General features: G+C 47.6%; 1 protein-coding gene across 3 annotated transcripts; it reads left to right on the top strand.

Moving 5' to 3' along the window:
* Positions 1-558: 558 nt before the first annotated feature.
* Positions 559-23,722, top strand: TTLL3 (tubulin tyrosine ligase like 3). 3 transcript variants are annotated; one of them, XM_054708100.1, is made up of 14 exons: positions 559-946; positions 1,152-1,243; positions 3,514-3,682; positions 3,828-3,922; positions 4,983-5,111; positions 5,831-5,945; positions 6,913-7,011; positions 8,237-8,432; positions 11,905-12,053; positions 15,647-15,890; positions 16,660-17,095; positions 21,908-22,049; positions 22,996-23,222; positions 23,411-23,722. In XM_054708100.1, exons 1-14 carry the CDS (start codon positions 574-576, stop codon positions 23,714-23,716), a joined length of 2,772 nt encoding a protein of 923 aa, XP_054564075.1. In that variant the 5' UTR covers positions 559-573; the 3' UTR covers positions 23,717-23,722. The 3 variants fall into 3 exon arrangements, with proteins under 3 accessions (XP_054564075.1, XP_054564077.1, XP_054564076.1); XM_054708102.1 differs by having other exon boundaries at positions 21,908-22,175; XM_054708101.1 differs by lacking the exon at positions 22,996-23,222.
* The last annotated feature ends 291 nt before the right edge of the window (positions 23,723-24,013 follow it).

Here is a 24,013-nt window from a genome sequence, read left to right as displayed (position 1 = left end):
CCTCTCCCTGGAATGCTATTTCTCCCCTCTTCCCTGGCCAACTCCTGACCTTTGCATTCTGTAAAGCTTTGGCTTCAATGTCAACTCTTCAGAGAACATCCTTGACTGCCTTACCCAAAATATGCCACTTTCCTGACTTTAGGTCATTGCCCTTACCATACTTACAGCTGTTTATACCTTTGTTGCTTACTTTTTGTTTCCTCTCCACTGGGCTCTAAACTCCATGAGGTCAGGGATCACCTAGCCCATAGCCTAGCACGTGGTCCTCTATAAATACTGTGGTATGACTGAAGCCCCAGGAAGTGCTCAATGAGAAACCATGGCACGGATAGTAATTGGCAACCCGGTGCTGTGCGCTTCCGCCATCAGTGCTCTGCTCATCAAAGGTGTGGGGCAGGTGAAACTCAGAGCTCACCTGCTGGAACCAGCCAGCCGCGGCCTGATTGAGGCAAGCAATGGTTTCCAAGGCGACAATAAACAGAGGGCGGAGCCTCGGAAGCTAGGGCCCTGCTCCGCAATCCCGCGAGAGGCCGCAGGGAGGGCGCAGGGAGGGCGCGGAGCGCGGTAAGGCGCATGCAGGGTCCCCGCGCGGCGCTGATCCTGAGCGCGGGGGAGCTGAGGGTCAGCCACCCGTGCTCCACCACCTGGTACCGCTTGGAGGGCGGCCCGGTATGCAACTGGCCGCAGCAGCCGCCTGAGCCACGCACTAGTTACCCCGTCCCGTGGCCCTGGGCACGCCACTTGGAGTTTCGGCCTCCAAAGACGCTGCCATGGCCCAGACCCGCCTCCGCCTGGTCCAACGGGGCTCGTGCTGGTGGCAAAAGCCTGGCCGGCAGCCGCGCCATCCGGTCGCTCGCCCATGGCACTCACGCCCGGGGCACCGCAGATCTACGCCCCCGCGGGCCCCCGCACACCCCGGCCCGTGATGATGCCCCGCTGCAGGACGGTGAGGCCCATTGGGGTCAGCCCACCCTGGCCCGAGGCAGTAGTGACAAGGACGAGAAGACTGGGGGGAGGGAATGGGGGTCGGGAGAAGAGCGATAGAGGGTTGGCATCCGGATGAAGGGCAGAGAAAGAGAAGGAGCAGGAGCATGGGCATTGGTGGCCAGGAGAGATGCTTGGCTGAGCCCCCACTACTCATCTTTCCGCAGGTTCCCTGGTCCTCTGGCCAGGATTGTCCAAGGAGTCTCCGCACATGGGCCGGCTCAGAAATGCCAAGATCCATGTGGAGAGAGCTGTCAAGGTCAGAGGGGGCTAGGGAAGGAGGGGCGGTTCTAGAATGGCACAATCTGCCTCCCTGGACTAATTTATTCCATCCTTAAAAAACAAACTCCTTGATTCCACACCCATCTTCAAAGACCTCCCTATTTTTTTAAAATTTATCTTTATTGTTGAAAGTATTACAGATGCCCTCTTTGTCCCCCCCTTGACCCCTTCTAGCCCGCACCTGCAAATACCTCCCTATTAAAAAAATTTTTTTAATGTATTTTTATTGATTTCGAAGAGGAAGGGAGAGAGAGAAAGAAACATTAATGATAGAATCATTGATTGGCTGCCTCCTGCCCGACTCCCGGGAATGGAGCCCACAACCTGGGCATGTGCTCTTGACCTGAATCAAACCCGGGACCCTTCAGTCCACAGTCAGACAGTCTACCCACTGAGCCAAACCATCTAGGGCCCTCCCTGTTTTTGATGCCCCTTCATTTAGCAGACTTGTCTACTTTACCCAGGATTCGCCCCTCAACTCCTGCCTCTCTGTTTCTGTACCCTTTTCCACTTCCTTTGGAGAACCTAGTCGAAGTCACTAGGGAAGTCCCAGGAGCAGCCCCTTTTCTGTCCCAGTCTTGGTTGGGCACCCTGTGTCATTCTGCACCGCCGCCCCACACACCCTTAGGATTTCCTTCCTCCCTCCCTGGCTGCTGCTTTGAAGGTGCCTGGGACTTTAGTGGTTCCCTGGACCCCTCCCCACACCTGTCTCCTTAGCTATGAGTCTAGACAGAGTGCTGTGCCCCCTGCATGCCCTTTCCTGCCCAGCCTGTGCTCTGCCTGTACACCAGCCGCTTACTTGACATCTCCATCCAGAGAACTTACTATCATTTCCATATCCCAAACCATACTCTTGATACCCAGTCATCATTAGTCTCTGGTCTTCCCCATCTCCTAGTTGCTCAAGCCAGAAATCTGATCTTTCTGTTCACTCACCCACACATCTATTCCCATCAGCAAAACCAGTCATCTATATTTCCAGAACAGATCCCAATTCTGTTACCTTCCCTTCTCCATTGTAGCCACCCTCATTCTAGTTATCGTGATTTCTCTCCTACACAAACCACAGCAGCCTTCTCACTGGCCTCCCTACTTCCACCCTTGTCTCCTCCATCTAGTCTCCAGACAGCAGCTAGCCAAACTTTTACAGCCTCCAGTCACAGCACTCCCTCACTTGCCTTTAGTGCCTTACACTACTGTGGATATAAAATTCAAGACCATTTCCAAGGCCTGCAGGAGCTCTCCCCTCATTTCCACTCTAACCCTGGCCCCCTTCCAACCCCTTTAGACCTCCCTCCAGCCTCAAGACCTTTGCACATGCTTTTCCCTTTGTCTGAATTGCTGTTTGTCCAGCTCTTAATTCGTGGCTCCTTCTCCACATCCCCTGACTATGTATTTCTAGTTTCTCTGGATCCCCATTAAGTATCCAGTTTTTGGAGTCAGCCACCCTGGATTTAAATCCCTGCTTTTTCACTTAATTACTGTGTGGCCAAGCTATTCAACCTCTCTATGCCTCTGCTTCATAATCAGTTAAAACTGATTATATATATTACTAACAATAATATGTATTTTTAACAGAGGCCCCGTGCACGGGGGGGTGGGGGGGTGGGCAGGGGAGGGTCCCCTCAGCCCAGCCTGCACCCTCTCACAATCCTGGACCACTGGCTCCTAACCGCTCACCTGCCTTCCTGCCTGATCTCCCCCAACTGCCCCCCTGCCAGCCTGATCACCTGTAACCTCCTCTGCCTGCTGGCCTGATTGCTCCTCACTGCCCCTCCTGCCAGCCTGGTTGCCCCTAACTGCCCCCCTGCTGGCCTGATCACCCCTAACTGCATCTGCCTGCCGACCTGATCGCCCCCAACTGCCCTACCCCCGCCAGCCTGAATGCCCCCAACTATCCCCCCTGCCGGCCTGGTTGCCCCACACAACCTGCTGTTCGGTCATTTGGTTGTCCCTCACTAACCCCCCTGCCAGCCTGGCCGCCCCACGCAGCCTGTTCGGCCGTCCTTTGGGTTGCGACAGTTGCTTATATATATGTATATTTAACACATATAGGTGTTCAATAAATATCAACTATTATCATAATTTTGTAGTCAAAATTATGCCAGCTTCTGATACAACCATATTTATATATCTACTTGTTTATAATCTGTCTCCTCTACTAGAATAACAAAATTCTGGTTCACCATCCCCTATGTCTAGCACATAGGCAGTACTTACTGAGCAAGAATCCTTCTCACCTTACAGCAGAAGAAGATCTTTATGATCCAAGGCCACTACCCGGTGATCCGGTGCCTCTTGCGCCGCAGGGGCTGGGTGGAGAAGAAGATGGTCCATTCGTCGGGCACCACCCTACTGTCACCCCAGAAGCATCTGAATAGCTCAGTAATGGGCGATAGCGACATCACTGAGGATGGTGAGCAGTTCCCTCCATTTCCACAAGCTGCCTCTCTCAAGTGGCTTTCCTTTGGCTTCCACTGTCCCAGGGTTGAGGCTTTGGCATGGGCCTATGGGGCAGGGACAGGGGCCTCACCAGGCCTGGGCTCTCTCTGCATTTGCAGATGATCAAGATGAGGACGAGGAGTTCCAGCAATCACAACTCTTCAACGATGATGTACTGGAATTGGATGACCTAGATGGTACACATGCTGTGATGGTGAGGGCTAAGGGGCTGGCAGGGGTCTGCTTAGTTGGAGGGAGAGCATTAAAGTCCAGCTGGATGACCCCAGACAAGTCCTTTCCTTCTCTGAGCCTCAGTTTCCCCATATGCAATAAAACCTAATTGCTTCTCTAAAGCTTGGATGGGCCAGCAGAGTGGCGAGGGACACATTGGTGCTCAGACAAGGCTAGCCTGGGATCAGAACTCGGCTAGGTTGTATCAGAAGCTGGCACAAACTCCATGTCTAGGAATTCCCCCTTCCAAATAAAAACCACATAGTTCATCTCCTTCCTCTGCCCTTGGCAAGCGAAGGCTGGAAGGAAGGGCTTAAAAAGCTTGGAAAGAGGCTGATGTGATGGTGTGGAGGATTTGTGTGTGGAGGTGAGGACACTCGGCTTCGAGTCTTTAAACCACTACTTAGTAAGTTGAACTATACCAAATTGCCATTTTTGTATGTCAGGAAAGGTTGAGCATTCTCAGTTTCATATGGCTCAACCTTGGCAGCCCTTGGACAAGTCACTTACCCTTCCTGTGCCTCAGTTTCCTCATTTGTGAAATGGGGACCACAGTAACATCTGCCTCATAGGGGTTTGGTGAGGATTAAGTGAGATGACATGGAAAGTACTGAGAACATGGTCTAGCATGTGGTCTTATTGCTTATTAATAATCCTACCTCCCAGAGTTGTAGGAAAGATAGAGAGATGTAGAGCCTTTGTCACATGCTATGTGCCCATCAGCTTAGAGTCACTGTCCTGTCTCTGAGCAATCACTGATGGCCACGGGCCAGAACAAGGCATGGTATTCAGCTGTATGGCTTAGTCGCTGCCTCGAGGTCCTTGGCCACAGGATTTGCAAGCCAGTCTGCTCCCTGCTCACCAAGTATGTGCCCTGGCGGAAGAGCTGTTCTTTTTTATTTTACACAAAGATGGTATGAGGGCTAGAGGCCACCTTGGAAGTGTCCTCTCTTTCCGTTCACTCACCCTGCTCAGCAGGGCAGGAGGAAGCCTCCTCAGGCCTTGTGCTGCCCACACCAGCCTCCCCTGTCTCCTCTCCCCAGTCCCGCATGGTTCGGAATGAGATCCCCTACTTCATCTGGACCACTCGGCGGGATGTGCTGGACTGTCGCTTCCTCTCCAAGGATCAAATGATCAACCACTATGCCCGGGCTGGCTCCTTTACCACAAAGGTGGGCTCCCCAGGACAGCAGGCATTACAGTTTCCACCCCCCCAGCCCTTGGGCTAGCACCCCAGTTCTCTGCTCTCCTTGTCAGTAAGAGAGAGTTCTCAGGAGGAGTTTGGTCTATAATTCAGTGGGATTTGGAGTTGGACAGTCCTGAGTTCAAATCCAACCCCTGCAGCATGTCTGGCACATGTAGACATTGACTAAAATAGGATTCAAACGGGATCTGGAGCCAGAACAAACACCAAGTCCAATGACTGAGCAAGAGGGCCCTTATCTCCTAAGCAGAGGATATCTGACTGATGAATCCATTCTATCTTACCTGGGTTTATTAACAAGTGACTTCACCTCTCTGAGCCTCAGTTTCCTCATCTTTAAATGAGAATACCAGTAAAACTAGCTTCTAGGATTGTGGCAAGAATGATGTCTTTATAATTGGGACCTGTTAGTGTATTTTTTGGTGTGGATTGGGAAGGATTCCTAGAGGAAGCAGTCAGTAAGAATGTGAAAGGGTGGGTAAGAGGGATGTGGGGCATTCTCGGCAGAGGGACTGTGTGGGCAAATATATCGAGATATGAGCGAATCAGGCCTAGCAAGTGGGCAGAGGCTCTGAGAATGTCCAGGTAGAGTCTGCCTGAACTGTCTGGGCATGTGCTGAGGATGAGAGCCCCTGTGAGGTTCTCTGGGCAAGTCCCACCCTGCCCCCTCATCAGCTAATTCCATAGGTGGGTCTATGTCTCAATCTCCGGAATTTGCCATGGTTTGATAAGGCTGATGCTGACTCCTTCTTCCCACGCTGCTACCACCTGGGGGCTGAGGAAGACAAAAAGGCCTTCATAGGTAAGGAGATGCCCAGCCCTGTGCCTGGACCCGTCCAGCTGAGGATGAAGGCAAAAGCCCTGGCTGGTGTTGGAGAGCAAAGGGCTTCTCTCTTCATTCTCTTGTCCACCCCAACAGAATTCCTTCTCCATCCCTAATCCTTATCTTTCCCTGAGGTGCCTCCCTTAATGAGCCTCCTAGCTTGGTAAGCCCAGACCTTCAGAAGATCTTAGTTAGCTGATATTCTAGCGCAGGTTCTAAAAGTTGATCGATGGGCTGAGTTTGGGTTCCAGGCCTGTGTCAAATTCCACTGGCTAGATTGGGTTCTTAATCCAGAAAAGACTTTGGACTTCTAAGGCAGAATAGTTTCCAACTCCAGAACATGTTCTAAATTCAGGTCAGAGTATATGGTAGGTTTAAGTTAGTCTCCAGACCAAGGTTTGGTTCTCAGACGAGAATAAGTATCAAGAGTCTATCAGAAACAGAAGAGAAAAATTAGACAACAGGCCTGGATGAGATTCTTTTTTTTTTGGGGGGGAGGGGAGATTCTTCATATATCTATATATCTATATCTATTATTGATTTCAGAGAGGAAGGGGGAGAGAGAGAGAGAGATAGAAATAACGATGAGAGAGAATCATTGATCAACTGCATCCTGCATGCCCCATATGGGGGATCGAGCTTGCAACCCTGGCATATGCCCTGACCGGAATCAAACTGTGACCCCCTGGTTCATAGGTCGATACTCAACCACTGAGCCATGCCGACTGGGCATAGGTAAGATTCTTAAGGCAGAATATGGGCCAAGTCAGGTCAGATTCTGGGTCTGGTTCTATAGTTGAAATAGGAGCCAGGTTCTAACCCAGGTTCTAGAGTCAGAAGGTAGTCAGGTTCTGGATCCAAAATGGGGCAGGTCATGATCAGGTTCCAGAACCAGAACAGGCCTGGAGCCTAGGGCTGAGCAGAGTATCTCCTGCCCTGGGAGCAGAGGACTTCTGGTTGACAGCTGCCCGCAACGTTCTCAAGCTGGTGGTAAAGTCCGAATGGAAGTCATATTCTATCCACGCAAAAGAGGAAGAGACCCCAGGTAAATACTGTGTGATTCCCTCTACTCCCTCACCCATTTATCCTCCCATACACCCACCCATCAAGTCATTATTCATCCACACATTATCTATATAAATTATCTAATTATCCACATCCATCTGCCCATCCACTTCCCTTTCCCACCAACCCATCCATATATCTACCCACCATCCATCCTTCCATCCATCTATTCATCTATCTACCTGCTCACCCACACACCCACTGATCTCACATTCACCTACCCATGCAGCCATTCATCCATCTATCTCTCCATCTATCCCCACACTATTGATCTACTCATTCACCTACTTTCTCAGCAACACATTTCCTATCCATCTCTCCACTCCTCCACCTTCCCACCTGTTCTTCCACAGATCCATCTGCCCATCTATCCACCTGCTTTTCCATCCTCCTATCCACCACCTGTCTGTCCTCCAATCCATCACTCATCCATTCTTCTGTCCCAACCCATACCCACCTCTCTTGCTATCCATTTGTCAATTGGTCCACTGCCTCATTCAGCCCTCCCATGGGCCTGGCATGTGGCCAGCTCTCTAGCAATGACAGACTAAGAGGACAGACTGAGTGCTGTCTTAGGACAGGATCTCTGTGGAGAAGTAAGCAGTGAAACCGTGTAGATTTTTCATGTGGTCTGAGGACCCCTAGTGCCTTGTGGAGGGGGACATAGAGGATGTCACATTCCATGTTGGCTCACCCTATTACTTGCTTTTCTCTCTCTGGACTTAGCTCCTATCCCATACTGTAACCCAGGACCTATCAGCCAAGGATTCAGGGACATAAGAGGCAGGTCTACAGGGAGGTGGGAAATCCCTGTCTCTTCCAGAGGGAGGCCTTCCCATTGCAGTTCCTAGGTGTGTCAGGTGCAAAGAAGACTGCCAGGATCAGGGCACAAGGGCCACAGGTGTGTCAGAGGTCCCACAAGCAGAGAGACTGCAAGTGTTTGGAGTTATAGGTGCTGAGAGGCCCTGGGGACTGTTAGGGTGGACCCTCAAGTGAGTGACAGCTCCTGGGGCAGCGGGGAACTAGGGTGAGCACTAGGGTCTCGGGTGAATTTAGAATAAAGCCTCAGGTAAGTGAGGCTGTGCTGGGCCTCAGGTGTATTTAGGATGAGTCCTCCGATAAGTGACAGGCTTTGGAGCCATGGGTGCCATGGCATGTGTCAGGTTGCCTGTCAGAGAGTGACAGGCCCCTCCCTACCTCTGCAGCAGACGAGCAGCCCAAGAAACTGGAGAAAAATCCAGTGATGTTGACTCCAGAGTTTGTGGATGAGGCTCTATGCGCCTGCGAGGAGCACCTTAACAACCTGGCCCACCTGGACATTGACCGGGACCTGGAGGCCCCACTGTCCCTCAGCCCTGCGGGCCGGTCCCTCTTCCTACAGCGCTACTACCAAGTGGTCCAGTGAGTACCTCTGCACCAGGGCGTGGGACATGGCCAGGTGCCCCTTGCTGTAGGGGGCCTCCATGTTCTAAGCGAATGCTCAGTCAGAGACAAACCCTCTCTTTGTAGTGTAGCCCTGCACCTCCTCCCTAAGCCTCCCCGTTTTGTTTCCCCTGTACTTTCCTGCTCAAGAACTCTTAAGGGCTCCCACTACCTCCATGATAGGGTACAAAGCATTCTTCCTGGATCTTGGCATAGCATAGTCACAGAGATCATGGCCTGTGCTATCAAGTCAACCTCAATTCAAGTCCTAGCTTTGTAACTTTCAAGCTCTGTGACCTTGGGAATGTCACGAATCTTTTTCTCAAATACAAAATAGTTAAGATAATATCTTCCTCAAAGGTAGGATTCAATAAGATAATTTGTATCATGTGCTCAGCATAGTCTCAGTATTCACTCACAAAATAAGAATCTATTTAGTCATTTAGATTTTATCCTAGAGACCAACGTTTCTGAAAGTGTGTTACATAGGATGCTAATTCTAAAGAATGTAAATTGACTTTGTTGGGGGGGGGGGAGGAAGGGATGGCTTTTGTGGTCAATCATACTGGTATTTGGAAAACATTGGGTTAAACAGAGTTAATTAAAACAGGTTTCCTTGGTGCAGGGCCTTTCAGAATATATTGGTGGTATATACCTCAGAGAGAGAGAGAGAGTATGCAATACAGCAGGTCCTCAAATCACTTTGTTTTGTTATAATGATGATGAGATGCTATAGAACTTAACTTTTGTTTATATCAATTAGCCTATGGTAAAATTGGTTTTGTTATACGTCGTTTCACTTAGTTGCAGAATTTATTGACAATGTTAAGGGCTTACTGTATATTCTGTACTTATATGACCCTAGTGGTGTCTCTCCCCCCCCCACCCCCCACCACCACCCCAAGCATCCTGAGGGATTGTGTTTTCAGAACCCACTTTGGGAAAGAGTTCTTTTTGTAGTTGTTGTTAATCCTTACCCAAGGATCCTTGTTAATCCTTACCCAAGGATTTTTTTCCATTGATTTCCCCCCCCCCCCTTTTTTTAGAGAGAGTAGAAGGGAGGGAAGGAGGGGAAGAGAGAGACACATCGATTGGTTGCCTTCTTCACCTGCCCGAGTGGGGCCGGGGATCGAACCTGCAAACCAGGTGTGTGCCCTTGACCAGGAATCAATCCCGAGACCCTTCAGTGTTTGGACCAAGGCTCTAACCACCGAGCCACCAGCCAGGGTGGAAAAGGGTTCTTGAGCAGAAGAAAGGAGTGCTGAGGTGAGACTGGAGCTGTTGTAGGGAGATTCCATTCAGTAGAGGAGTGCAGGAGAGACAGGAGGGAGAAGTGTCCTGAGGGCAGGAGAACACTCAGCTTGTGTGCCAAGTATTGTGCCAGGCTCCAGAAATGACACATAGTCCCTTCCCTCAAGGAACACAGACTCAAATGGAGTGATGAGGGCCTCAGCTGGGATGGGGCTCATAGAAAAGGATGATTTGATAGAGGAGACTGAAGAACTAATAAATGAACTTTGAATAAATGACATACTGAGCAAACCCACATCATTGATAAATAATTCATTTGTATCTTCTTTAAATGTCAGAAAATGAAATTGACCCTATACTTTCATCTTAGCTACCAGAACATGTAAAGTCACCCTTCTTAAACTAAGTATTATCGAGACTGCGTTGAACATTACGTGAAAATAATTTGAGTCTTATTTATTTCCGGGTATAGGACAAGTTCTAAGAGGACTGAAGGAACCTCTCAAAAGTCAGAATTTTATGAAATATTGCATCATATAACATAGTGTTGAGTTGTTCAGTACAGATGGTTAGCATTCATTAATTCATTCAATATTAACTGTTATGTTTCTCAACTCGCCCCCTCCTCCATACTCTCTCCAATCTCCCCCCAGCCCCCTTTTCCTCTGGTAATCACCATGTTGTTGTCTGTGTTTCTTAACTTTTAAAACAAATCCATGACTCAGCAGCCAGGCTTTTATTAAGGTTGACTTTCCACAAACACACTGGTTGTTTTTCTTTTTGCTAAATATAAAATCATATTGTCATGTTGAACATACTTTTTCAAATTACACGTGCCCCTGCCATTCTCATGTGACAGTTTTCTGGGCCACGTCACAGATTTACTGTGAGATGGCCCATGGAAAAGTTTCCAGTAGACCTTCTAGAAACGGAGGGGTCAGGACTTAGATGTGACTAAGAGGCCCTGCTATGCCCTTTCCATCTGGCTGTCCCTGTCCCTGGCTCTGCCCCCGTGGTTGCTGCTGCCTCCCTGTTGAAAGATAAGGTCTCCATGGCTGGAGACATGCAAGAGGCCAAGGTGTTAAAGGAGGCTTCCTCCTACTCAGAAGAGAAGAAATGGGAGAGTTTGGGCCAGGCAGCCATCTGGGGTATTTTGTGACTTGGTTTATTTCAGGACATTTTGTGTCCTGTAGGGCAGCATTCGCCAACCTTTCAGACCTCACGGACCACCAGTGGTCCGCGGACCACCGGTTGGCGACTGCTGCTGTAGGGAACAGCGTCTCTCTTTGTCCATGAACCCCAATCTGTGCAGACCAGTTATGGAGGCAAGCTCCTGCCAAAGTACTTGCTTATCCAACCATTCATTCATTTGGCAAACTTTTAGGGAGTGCTGGTATACTGCTTGGAGATGGGAACGCAACAGAGAATAACAGCTACACAAATGTTCCTGCTCTTATGGAGCTTACATTCCGTTGAGGGGAGACAGATATAACCACTAAGTATAGATGTCAGGTGGTAGGTGATAGGAAGAGAAGAGAAATAGAGCAAGGAGATGTGTGATACAGATGTGCTTGAAAAGAATTAGGCTAGGAAGGGATTCAGCTATCAACCAGTGTTAGGTCCAGATTAGAAGGGGAATGAACCCTCAAAAGCACCTGTGATGGAGGAATCAGGCAGGATGGTGTTTGTGTCCTGGCTCAGCCCCTAAATTCAATTTGTGACCTTGGGCAAGTCTCTTAACTCTCCATGCTTCAGTTTACACTGCTCTAAAATGGGACCAGTAATACCTTCCTGGCAAGGCCACAGAGAGGATTAATGATAATGTATGTAAAGCCCTTCCCCACAAAGCCTGGCACATAGTGGCCCCTCACCATTAAATGCCATATGATTAAATTCTGCCAAAGGCAACTTTAATGTAATGGAAAGGGAGGTGGCAGAAAATGGAGTTTTTGGAGTGGGTGTGGGCTGTAGTAAGTGGTGCCTTTTCCCATTCCAGCAGTCTGGGATGATGCCCTGGGTAGATAAGAATTTGGGGGGCAGCTTGAGGGTGGGTGTGGAGACCTATCTGGATCAATAGGGAGGGAAGGGCACGACCAAGGCTGGTAGGACCGTGGCCAGGGGAGCTTGTGTCTCCCTTTGCCTTGTCCACCAGGCTGCCCCTGGGCCCAGCCCTGCCCAAGACCCATTATCTCCCCAACAGCGAGGGGGCAGAACTCAGGCACCTGAACGCTCAGGTCCAGCGCTGTGAGGACATCCTGCAGCAGCTGCAGGCCTTGGTGCCCCAGATGGACATGGAAGGAGATCGCAACGTCTGGATCGTGAAGCCAGGAGCCAAGTCCCGTGGCCGAGGTGGGTGTCAGCCCCTGCTTCCTGCACCAGCACCCTGCAGCCTACCTCACCATCTAGAGCAGCGGTCGCCAACCTTTCGGACCCCACGGTTGGCGACCGCTGCTCTAGAGGCCAGGCTGTCAATAGTGCAGACTCTATTGGAGTCAAGCTGCCTATATTTGAATCCCAGCTCTGCTATCAGTATGCTGTGTGACCTTGAGCCAGTTATATCACCTCTCTGAACCTCAGTTCCCTCATCTTTGAGAGATGATAAGACTTCCTGTGAAGTGCATCTAAAGCTCAGCATGGTGCTTGGCACAGAGTAATCATCCCATAGAGGTTGGTTGCTGTGATGATGCAGCTTCTCTCCTGCCCTCAGAGTTGGGATGATGCCTCAGGTAGGTCTGGTGATACTCATGTGCAGGTGCTTGTCATCTAAGGACTCTTGGATTTGACCACCCTTGTAAGGTACAGAGCATAGTGGTTTAAGGCAGTGGTCGGCAAACTCATTAGTCAACAGAGCCAAATATCCACAGTACAACGATTGAAATTTCTTTTGAGAGCCGAAAACTGACTTCTGCGCATGGGCCATGAAGTTTCAATCGCACTGTATGTGCGCGCCCACACGTGGTATTTTGTGGAAGAGCCACACTCAAGGGGCCGAAGAGCTGCATGTGGCTTGCGAGCCACGGTTTGCCGACCGCTGGTTTAAGGTATGGATGCTAGGAGCCAGGATGCCTGGGTTCAAACCCAAGCTCTACCTCCTGCTATTTGTAAAGTTTTGGTCAGGTTAGTTAACCTCTCGTGCCTCATTTTCATCATTGGTAAAATGAAGTCAATAATACCTTCCCGAGAGGATTAGATAAGTATAATATAATATAATATAATATAATATAATATAATATAATATAAGTACTTAGATCCTGTGTGTTTACATAGTAACTGCTATATAAGTGCTATTATTTTTAGCTGTTATTCTGGCTGCTCAGCCCCCTGTGAATGGAATCTGAACAGGAGAGCCAGCACACGGGGGTTGTGCCTTTGCCCAGCCTTTAAACACTGGTTAAGGACTTCTGAGCTGTAGAAAACAGACTTGGCAGATCCCTCCAAGTACTGCCCGTGGATGAATTTGTTCACGTCCAAGTGAAGCTGTTACAGCTCCAAACTGTGGGACACACTCTTGGGAATGTCACTTCAAAACCAACACTGTGGTCTTTCTTTTTCTACCTTGGAAATAGTTTTGTTGGTTTTTTTCTAAGTATGAAAATACATGTTATTATATTTAAGAAATTAGACTACAGAAAAGTAGAAAGACAAAATCAAAAGCCACCCTTGATTACACTGAGATAACTACTGTTAACATTTTGCTGTGTTTTTTTTCTATACGTCCTCTTTGCATTTGGAGAGAGACATTTATTTTATTTTAAACAAAAACATACTATTCATTTTTCCATATCTTTCAATATGAATTAGTATTACTCATTTATTCTTTGCATATTTCTTCTTAACAGTAGATCTTGGAGATCACCCTATTTCAGAACATCTAAATCTGCCTTTCTTTTAAATTTAGCTTATTGTTAAGGATACTTTTAAAAGACACCAACTAGCAAGAATAACACAATGAATCCCCATGTACCTAGCACCAAATTTAAAAATTCTCCATTTTTAGAAAAACTTAATTGAAATGTATATATAACATGCCTCATTGGAAAGGGTTCACATTGTGAGTATACAAGTCAATGAATTGTTGCAGTTGAGGAAAGAGCACCCAGATCATGAAATAAAACATTACCTGGTCCTGGCCAGGTAGCTCAGTTGGTTAGAGCATAGTCCCTATATGCCAAGGTTTGGGGTCCGATTCCCCCGTCAGGGCACATACAAGAATCAATCAATGAATACATAAATAAGTGGAAAAACAAATTGATGTTTCTCTTTCTTCTGTCCTCCCTCTCTGAAAGAAAGGAAGAAAGAAAGATAGAAAGGAAGGAAGAAAGGTAGAAAGGAAGAAAGGAAACATTTGCACCCAAGAGACCACGCCCATAATTCCTCTCAGTCTCTACCTCCCCACAATGGTGATCCCTATTAATCTTTTTTTACACAAGGCATCGTGTTTTGGGGAATCTTGGTTATCAGTCTAGCCATTTGAGAAAGGATCTAGTTTGGGAACCAGCCACAAATCATTCTGTGTCATTGGCAGGAGATCAGGCTGTTTGGGGGCCTAACAATGAAGAATGGGATTGATTTGTGAGTGTGTATATGTGTGTGTGGTTTGCAATGCAATTCTGATATTTATCGGCATTAAAATGATGCCTTATAAGCTAAGATTCTTAACTTCACTAGTTATAAAAGAGATACAGTTAAAATAAGATACCATTTTCTACCCAGGAGAATGGCAAAAACAAGTGTTAGGTAAGATGCAGGCAAATACAGTGTCGTACACTCTTGCTTGGAGTGCAGATCAGTGTGACATCTTTGGCAATATAAAATGGAAAAATGCACATACCTTGGAACCAGCAAATCTAGGGCTGGAAATTCATTCTACAGGCGACTAATAATAATGTTATGCGTTAGAATTTACTGAATGCTCACCATGTGCCAAGCACTATTCTGTATCCGTAACGTATTTAAATGTATGGAATCCTATGAGACTGAGGCACACTTACTAGTAGACTCTCCAGCCACCTGGAAGGATACCCATAGGACCTGAGAGCTGCAGCTGGCTGCCTCTGGGGAAGGAGATGTATGCTTAATTGTATACCCTTTTGTACTGTCTACTTTGTTTCTCATTTTATATTGTTAATTATATTGAAAAAACTAATCAAAGTCATATATGCACATGGTATGTGTGTGTGTGAGTGTGTGTGTGTGTGTGTGTGTGTGTGTGTGTGTGTGTATTTATTTATTTTTTGTTAATCCTCACTTGAGGATATTTTTCCATTGGTTCTTTTTTTTTTTTTTTTTTAAGAGACAGTGGAAGGGAAGGAGGAAGGAGAGAGAGAGAGAGAAAGAAACACATCGATTGGTTGCTTCCCATACATGCCCCCATAGGGGCCGGGGTTCGAACCTGCAACCCCCCTGAGCACAGCCTGATGCTCTAACCACTGAGAAACATTTCCCAGGGCTGTGCATGGTTTTCCAAAAGCACAGTGTTGTCTGAAATTTTATTCATGTATATATTCCTTTTCATTCAAACAAAACTGACTTTAACAGGTTTTTAGAGAGAGAGGAAAGGAGAGGGAGAGAGAGAAACACCTATGTGAGAGCGAAGCATCAGTTGGCTGCCTTCTGCATGCTCCCTACTCGGTATCAAGCCTGCAACCCGGGCATGTGTCCTGGCTGGGAATCAAATGGGCAACCTTTTGGTGCATAGGATGACTCCCAACCAACTGAGCCACACCAACCAGGGTGAAACGAATTAATTTTAAAATATTTAAGCCCTTAGCAGATTTTCAACTTTCCCAAAGGCAAAGGGTTCTGATTGAGGCAGGCAGCCTTACCCACTTGGCCCTGTCTTTTTTGTGGGGCTGAGAGCTTATGGTGAGCTCTCTATGGTCTCCAGCTCTTCTCCCAGCCAGAGCCTGCCCTGGTCCCTGACCACTCCATTTCCCCCTTAGGCATCATGTGCATGGACCACCTGGAGGAGATTCTGAAACTGGTGGACGGCAACCCCCTGTTGATGAAGGATGGCAAGTGGGTTGTGCAGAAGTATATCGAGCGGCCCCTGCTCATATTTGGCACCAAGTTTGACCTGAGACAGTGGTTCCTGGTGACCGACTGGAATCCACTTACCGTGTGGTTCTACCACGACAGCTACATCCGCTTTTCCACGCAACCCTTCTCCCTGAAGAACCTGGACAAGTGAGCCCCACCACTGATCTCCCATGAGCCCCCAGTCTAAGTTGGGAAGCTGGCAAGAAACAGGCAATTCCAGTGTAATGCTGGGCTCCAAACACAGACTCTGCAGGCAGGCAGACCCTCCGTCCATCCCGCCATCCATCGCACCATCCTTCCACCCACCGATACTTACTGAGTGTGTACCCTGTGCCATTCTCTGTTCCAGGCACTTGGGACACAGTGGTGAACAAAACAGGAGCCTAGCTCTCTCTCAGGAGTTCACAGTCTAATGGGAGAAACAGACAAGCAATGAACATAATAAGTAAAATCATCTAATAGGCTAAAAGGTGATATGAAAAATAAATAGAAATGGAGAGCAGGGTAAAGAGGGGTCAGGAGAAATTTGAGAGGAACAAAGCAGGTTGCACCATTAACTTGTGGGGTAAAGATAGGACTTGAGCACATGCCTCAGTGACTACAAGGCCCATACTCTGACCCACCTTCTTATCTCCCAGGCACTGGGAGGGTTAACTGGCACTGGCCCAAAGCACTTAATATTGTGTTCCCTATAGTCAGTGCCCTCAGAAGACGTCCTGAGAGAGAAAATTGGTTCTGGCCCTAGAAGAATGTTATGGGCCCCAGGCCTTTGTCCTTGTCCTCCCCAGCAGGAACCCATCTCAAGTTGAATGGTCCACATTGGTCCCGGGCCGGGTCCAGGGTTTGCCTGCCCTCCCCAGGTTTGGACGGGAGGGGCCAAGGGGCTCAGACCTCAGCTTTCTGTTCTCTGCCCCAGCTCAGTGCACCTGTGCAACAACTCCATCCAGAAGCACCTGGAGAATTCGTGCCATCGGCACCCGCTGCTGCCCTCAAACAACATGTGGTCGAGCCAGAAGTTCCAGGCCTACCTGCAGGACCTGGGGGCCCCAAATGCCTGGTCCAGTGTCATCGTGCCTGGCATGAAGGCTGCAGTGATCCATGCTCTGCAGACTTCCCAGGACACGGTGCAGTGTCGGAAGGCTAGCTTTGAGCTTTATGGCGCTGACTTTGTGTTTGGTGAAAACTTCCAACCCTGGTTGATCGAGATCAATGCCAGCCCCACCATGGCGCCCTCCACGTCTGTCACCGCCCAGCTCTGTGCCGGTGTGCAAGCCGACACTCTGCGTGTGGTCATTGACCGGCGGCTGGACCGAAACTGTAACACGGGAGCCTTTGAGCTCATCTATAAGCAGGTGAGGTGTCCGGGCCCAGGCATGACCCCAGGGAATCTTCATCCCTTCCTGATAGCCTCATAGTAAAGCAAAGGACAGACCCAGTTCAAGTCCTGGTCCTGCCAGTGACTTAGTACATCTGCTTCCTCATCTGTAAGATGGAGATGCTACTACCATCTTTTTCATGGGGTTTGGGAGGGTGAAATGAGTTAATTTGTATGAGTAATAGTTCTACAGAGGCGTATAGCATAGTGTTCCTGAACCTCCCTGGTTTCAAATCTCTGCTCAATAACTACAAGCTCTGTCACTTTGAACAACTTTTTAATCTCTAGGGGGTAGAGGGCATGAGTTTCCTCATCTGTAAAGCACGAATGAAAACAGTACCTACCTCATAAGGTTGTGAGAATTAAATGAGTTAAAAGCACACTAGAATAGTGCCTGGCACATAGTAAATGCTACAGAGGTTTTAGCTATTGTTGTTATTACCTAATAACGTTGTTAGGCATTTCATTATAAATGGCATCACCTGCAAAATGCTTGGATGTATAGAGTTAGTGGAAACTGCTGCTGTTGTTATTATAGACACTCCTGCCCAAAAAGGAGAGGCAGGGTGGGAAGTACACAGGAATCATTGGTCCACAGAAATTCTGAAATCCAGTCCTAACATATATTTCTAGTTTTGCTATTAGGAACCACTGTTACTTCCTAGGAGTTCTCCATGGCTCTTGCTTCCATTCATTGGGATCTCAGTTCAGCCCTGAATCTCCCTTCCTTTTCCATGAACATTCTCAATAGTTCCTACACTGTTACTTGCTCATAGAAATTTGGGGGTACAAAAGCCCCTTTTCATTCTCATTTCATATTGCATCTGTCCCTTCTAGTCCAAGTTGATATTTAAAAGCCTTGTGTGTTTCTTTTCCTTTCTTAATTTTTATTTATTGATTTGAGAGAGAGAGAGGAAAAGAGAGAAACATGAATTTGTTCTACTTATTTATATATTCATTGTTTCATTCTTGTATGTGCCCTGACTGGGGATCAAACTCGGAACCTTAGCGTATCGATGTTCTAACCAACTGAGCTTCCCGACCAGGGCCATGTGTTTCTTATATATCAATTTATCATCCATTATATTACACAAAAGCCATGTCCACAAACATAAGAGCTCTTCTCTGTTCTGTGAGAATAGAGCACATCAGCCCTCAAAATTACAGAAGCGCTGCTGTCGCAGACCTCTCTGCTAACTCACAGTGTTTGAGAGACCGAGACATACTAGTAAGACCTACAGGTGTGCCTATCAGGCATCACTTAGATCTCTCTGAAATTTGGTTGTGGTTTTTAAAAATTGAGATGTAATTGACATATTAATTTCAGGTGTACAACATAATGACTTGATATTTGTATATATTGTGAAATGATCACCACATAAGTCTAGTTAACATCCATCACCACATGTAGTTAACAAAAATTTTTTTTCTTGTGATGAGAGCTTTTAAGGTCTAATGTCTTAGCAACTTTCAAATATACAACACAGTATTAACAACTCTATCACCATGCTGTACATTACATCCCCACGACTTACTTATTTTATAACTGGACATTTAAACCTTTTGACCACATTCACCCATTTCACTCACTCCTCATCCTCCTGCCTCCGGCAAACACTAATCTGCTCTCTATCTATGAGTTCAGTTGTTTTGTTTGATTTTAGTTTCAGGTTTTTTTTAAGGTTCCACATATAACTGAGAATATGTGGTGTGTGTCTTTCTCTGACTTACTTTACTGATTACAATGCCCTCATGGTCCATCCATGTTGTCACAAGTGGCAAGATTTCCTTCTTTTGGGGGCTGAATAATATGCCAATGTGTGTGTATATATCATTTTTATTATCCATTTATCTGTCACTGGATGCTTAGCTTGTTTCCATGTCTTGATTTTGTAAATAATGCTGCCATGAACTTGAGGGGTACATATATTTTTTCAAGTTAGCATTTTTGCCCCCTTTAACTTCTTGATTTTTTTTTTTTAAGAGAGAGGAAGAGAGTGGTGGAGCGAGAGATAGAAACATCGATGAGAGAGAAAGATCGATCAGCTGCCTCTTGCATGCCCCCCACTGGGGGTTGAGCCCGAATTGAATTGGCAACCTCTTGGTGCACAGGATGATGCTTAACCAACTGAGTCACACTGGCCGGGATGGATATTAACTTATCAGATATTTGATTTGCAAATATTCTATCCCATTTGGTTGGCCTTTTCTTTTTTTTTTCTTTTATTGGCCTTTTCATTTTGTTGATGGTTTCCTTTGCTGTGATGTTTTTTAGTTTGATATAGTCCCACTTGTTTATTTTTGCTTCTGTTGCCTTTGCTTTTAGTATCAAATCCAAAAAATCATCATCAAGACCGATGTCAAGGAACATAGTACATGTTCTCTTCCAGGAATTTATTCTTATAGGAGTTCTAGGTTTCAGGTCTTACGTTTAAGTCTTTAATCCATTTTGAGTTGATTTTTGTATATAGTGTAAGATAGGGTTCTGGTTTCATTCTTTTGCATGTGACTGCCTATTTTCCCAAAACCATTTATTGAAGAAACTGTCCTTTCCCCATTTGTATATTCTTGTCATAAATTAATTGTGTGGGGTTAATTCTGGGCTTTCTATTCTGTTCCATTGGTCACTATGTGCTTATTTTTATGGCAATAGCATACTGTTTTGATTACTATAGCTTTGTAAGAAGTTTGAAATCAGGAAGCGTGATGCCTGCAGCTTTGTTCTTCTTCATCAAGATTTCTTTGGCTAGTTGGGGTCTTCTGTGTTTCCATACAAATTTTAGGATTGGTTTTCCTATTTCTCTGAAAAATGCCATTGGTGTTTTGATATAGAGATTGCACTGAATCTGTACATTGCTTTGAGTAGTATGGACACTTTAACAATATTAATTCTCCTACTCCATGGACACAAAATATCTTTCAATTTATTTGTGTCTTCAAATTCAATTAATCAGTTTTTAGTGTACATGTCTTTCACCTTTTTGCCTTCTTTATTAAATTTATTGCTAGGTATTTTTATATTATTTAATCTCTTATTTTTTATTTTATTTTAAAATATATATATTTTTAATTAATTTCAGAGAGGAAGAGAGAGGGAGAGAGAGATAGAAACATCAATGATGAGAGATCATTGACCGGCTGCCTCCTGCACGCCCCCCACTGGGGAACAAGCCCGAAACCCAGGCATGTGCCCTTGACCAGAATCGAACCCTGGACCTTTCAGTCCATAGGCCAACACTCTATCCACTGAGCCAAACCGGCTAGGGCCTTTAATCTCTTTTAATCTAGAACAGCCCCACTGTTCCCCTGCCCCACCCCGCTAGTTGGGATCTTTTGAAGGACCAGGATATTGTTTTGTAGAACTGTCCCACATTCTGGGTTTATCTGATTGTTTCTTTGGGGTGGTTTTTAACTGTTCATCTGTTATCTGAATGTCCTGTAAAGTAGAAGTTAGGTCAAACAGCTTGATGAGGTTCGGATTAGAAGTTGGCAAGACCACCTGAGAGGTGATGCTGGGTACTTCATACAGTGTCACCAGGCACACTGTCAGAGTGTCTTGCGATTAGTGATGCTAAGTCTGACCATGGGGTTAAGGTGGTGGCTACCAGATCTCTCTGTTGTAAGCTGTATCTTCCCCTTTGCAATGATCAGTTACTTTGTAAGGTGATACTTTGGTCCTGTGCAAATGACACATTTTCCTGTCATCCTTTTCACCCACTTGTTTTGATATCCAGTTTTAATTCTTGCCTTTTGTATTAGTTACAAAATGGTAAGTTTCTAATTCTCTCTTTCCTTCTACATTTATTAACTGAGATTCCTCTTTCAAGATGAACTTTTCCTCATCAACTGAGCTTGCCGGGAGCTCTTGAGACCTGGATTTTGAACAAGCTCCAAATGACCCTGTTTAGATAGATTCTAATCAGGATCCTTTGACGACACAGAAAGCACCTCAACCTGGCTCTGGGTTAAAAGAAGGGTTCTTAGCAAGACACAGGGAGCTCTCCTGGAGCCCAGCCAGTACGCTTGGCTTTTCTTTTTTTAATAAATGTATTTTTATTAATTTCAGAAAGGGAGAAAGAGATAGAAATATCAGTGATGAGAGAAATTATTGATCGGCTGCCTACTGCACACCCCCTACTGGGGATGGAGCCCGCAACCTGTCCATGGGCCCTAACGGGGAATCAAACCGTGATCTCCTGGCTCATAGATCTCAACCACTGAGCCACACCGGCCGGGCCAGCTTGGCTTTATAGGAACTGAAATTGCACAGAAGCAATTTCTCTGCCTCCCTCTGCCTATTTGCTACTTCATCCCCTCCACAGAAGGCCTTCTTTAAAGCTCTTAGTTTCTGCTTCCACAAAGCTTGGGTTCAGGTGAGGCTCTGGGCAGGTGTAAACCTCTTATCAGTTTGGGTGTCACAACTCAAATTCTCTCTGCAGAGAAGCCAGCTCCTTTCAGGAAGTTTTCCGTCAGCAGTGGTCTGTGGAATAGAGCCATGCATATTCCAGCAGGAGCCAGGGCAGCTTACGAGGGCAAGGAAGTGGAGAAGAGGCATGGCTGAGATTCCCCCACTCCTCTGGGTTACTGATTCCAGGGCCTCGGTGACTCGCTAGGGACCGATTCAGACCCCTTAGAGGACAGAGATAGGCTTCCTGCTTCTCAGCCCAGAAATGTCTCCTGACTAGGTGCCCGAGAAACTAATTCCATCCATCTCTGCCCTGAGTCCTGCTGGGCCTAGGATTCCAGCAGCACTGTCTGAGTAGGCCTTGTCTCCTCTTCTTCCTCACAGCCTGCCGTGGATGTGCCCCAGTATGTGGGTATCCGGCTCCTCGTTGAGGGCTCCACCATCAAGAAGCCCATGGCGATGTGTCACCGGCGGACAGGAGTCCACACAGCGCTCCCTCACCTGACCCAGCGAGGCTCTGGGGAAGGCAAGGACTCGGGGACCCTTAGCCACATGTCAGTACCTAGGAAAGTTCCTGGGGCCAGGAGCCTGGGGCACGTCGAGAAACCAGACTCCACGGCCACCACATCGGCTGCTGGGAAGGGGAAGAAGGGCAAGGCAAAAAGTGCTACAGCGCTGGTCCACTCCAGTATCCAGAAGTGGGACCCACCCTGCACAAGGATGGGCTGCATTTTCACCGTGACCTTTGCTAGTGGGGATAGGCAATCCCACTCCTTGAACAGATTGCTATTGGGGCCGAAGAACCTCCAGACCCTGGGGAGGACCATTCCCCCCAAACACCCCTGGACCTCAAGGCAATTTCTTCCTGCTCTTCACCGCCCTCCTAACCACCTGAATTTGCCCCCTACCCAGAGCCCCAACAAAGAGCCACCCAGTAACAAGTAAAAGCCACCACTTAACAATGTATTTTTTACAAATATACAACCGAGTGAGTATTGTCCCCTCCAAAAGAGTCACCTTGTGAGGCAGTTATTTCAAAGATGCCCGAACTCAATTGCAGGTCGATCTCTCCCCAGCACCCAAGCTTTTCCTGCCACAGTGTTGTGCCTTTGCCTCTGGGGGAAAGGAACGAACATTTGCATAGCACTGAACAGTTTACACTGTGTTGCTACCTAACCAGCTCCGTTAGTCCTCACAACCTAGCGAGGTTGGTGCTATTATCCCCATTTTCCAGCCAAGGTATCAGGAAGTTTAAGGAAGTTGCCCGAGGTTGCACAGCTCAGAAGGGGCAGAGATGGGATGCAGACCCAGGTCTGTTGGATTCCAAACCGTGGCCTCTGGGAGGGCTCCATCTGCCTTCATCTGCCCCAGCCTTCATCTCCCCACACCTCCCACCTTACACATACACTTGGAGGGGTAGCTGGTCAGACGTGGGCCCTCCCAGGCCTTCACAGCGCCTCTTGCTCCCACAGCCCCTTACCACTTCCCCAGCCTCCACAACATGGTGCGGCTGCCTTCTCTCCATGTGCTCCGACCCCAGGGGCCGGTCCTGAGACTGCAGCACAACAAGCTGATGGGCTCTAAGGCCCTGTTGACCACAGGCAAGCCCTTGATGATTCTACCTACAGCCAAGATTTTTATTTCCCTCCCACCTAACCCTGAGCTCAAGCAGGCACCCATCATCCTGAAACCAAGAAAGGTGGGCTCAAACTATGACTCGCTCCCTGGTGGGCAATGCTGAGTGCTGGGGTCAGGGCTTGAGGGCACAGGCAGAGGGCAGCTCCCAGGCTGGCTGGAACCCCAAGGGGAGGGCTTGTTTCCCTCAGAATTTCCTTCCTGGACAAATTCCTGATCATCTCTTCCCCTTCTCCCCTCTTTTGCACCGAGGCTGTTGCTCCCAAGCGCATCCACGGTCCTCGTCCTGGAGGTGCCTTGCGGCCTCTACCCTTTGAAGTTGGAAATCTTCCTAGCACACACAGGAGTGTCAAGGCCAAAGGCGACTTCAAGGCCAGACTCTGTGACAGACCCAAGACGGAAGCATACCCCATGAAGGTGCTGAACCTTCCGGGTCCCCTGCCTCTAATCGATGCACACCAGCGGGTGGGGGGTATGGGGGATGTGAAGCTAAAGAAGCCATTGCTTCAGGCCTCACTGTCCGTATGCCGGATGCAGCACCAAATAAAAAGCAAGTAAAGTATTGTTGGCTTGGCTCCATTTCTATTGGAGGGCGAGGAGAGGGTAGTGTGGGGCTCTGTACCCCAAGGCCCACAACAAGAGTTAGAGGCCATTAGCAATCCTCCAAGAAGCAAGGCCCAGAATTCCCACAGAGTGGCAGCCATGGTGCTTCCTGTTCAGGAACTCTCTGAACTTTGGGTGGGGGATAAGCCTTACTTTACAAAAGATGAAACTGAGTCTGAATGAGGAGACATAGCTTTCCCAAGATCATGGGGGCAGTGGGCAGAAGTCTGGGACACACTGCCAGAATGGCTG

Source organism: Eptesicus fuscus, chromosome 18 (assembly GCF_027574615.1).
Source record: "Eptesicus fuscus isolate TK198812 chromosome 18, DD_ASM_mEF_20220401, whole genome shotgun sequence".
Taxonomy (NCBI): Eukaryota; Metazoa; Chordata; class Mammalia; order Chiroptera; family Vespertilionidae; genus Eptesicus; species Eptesicus fuscus.
Note: the sequence above shows the minus strand (reverse complement) of the source record. Positions and strands in the feature narration are given on the sequence as shown.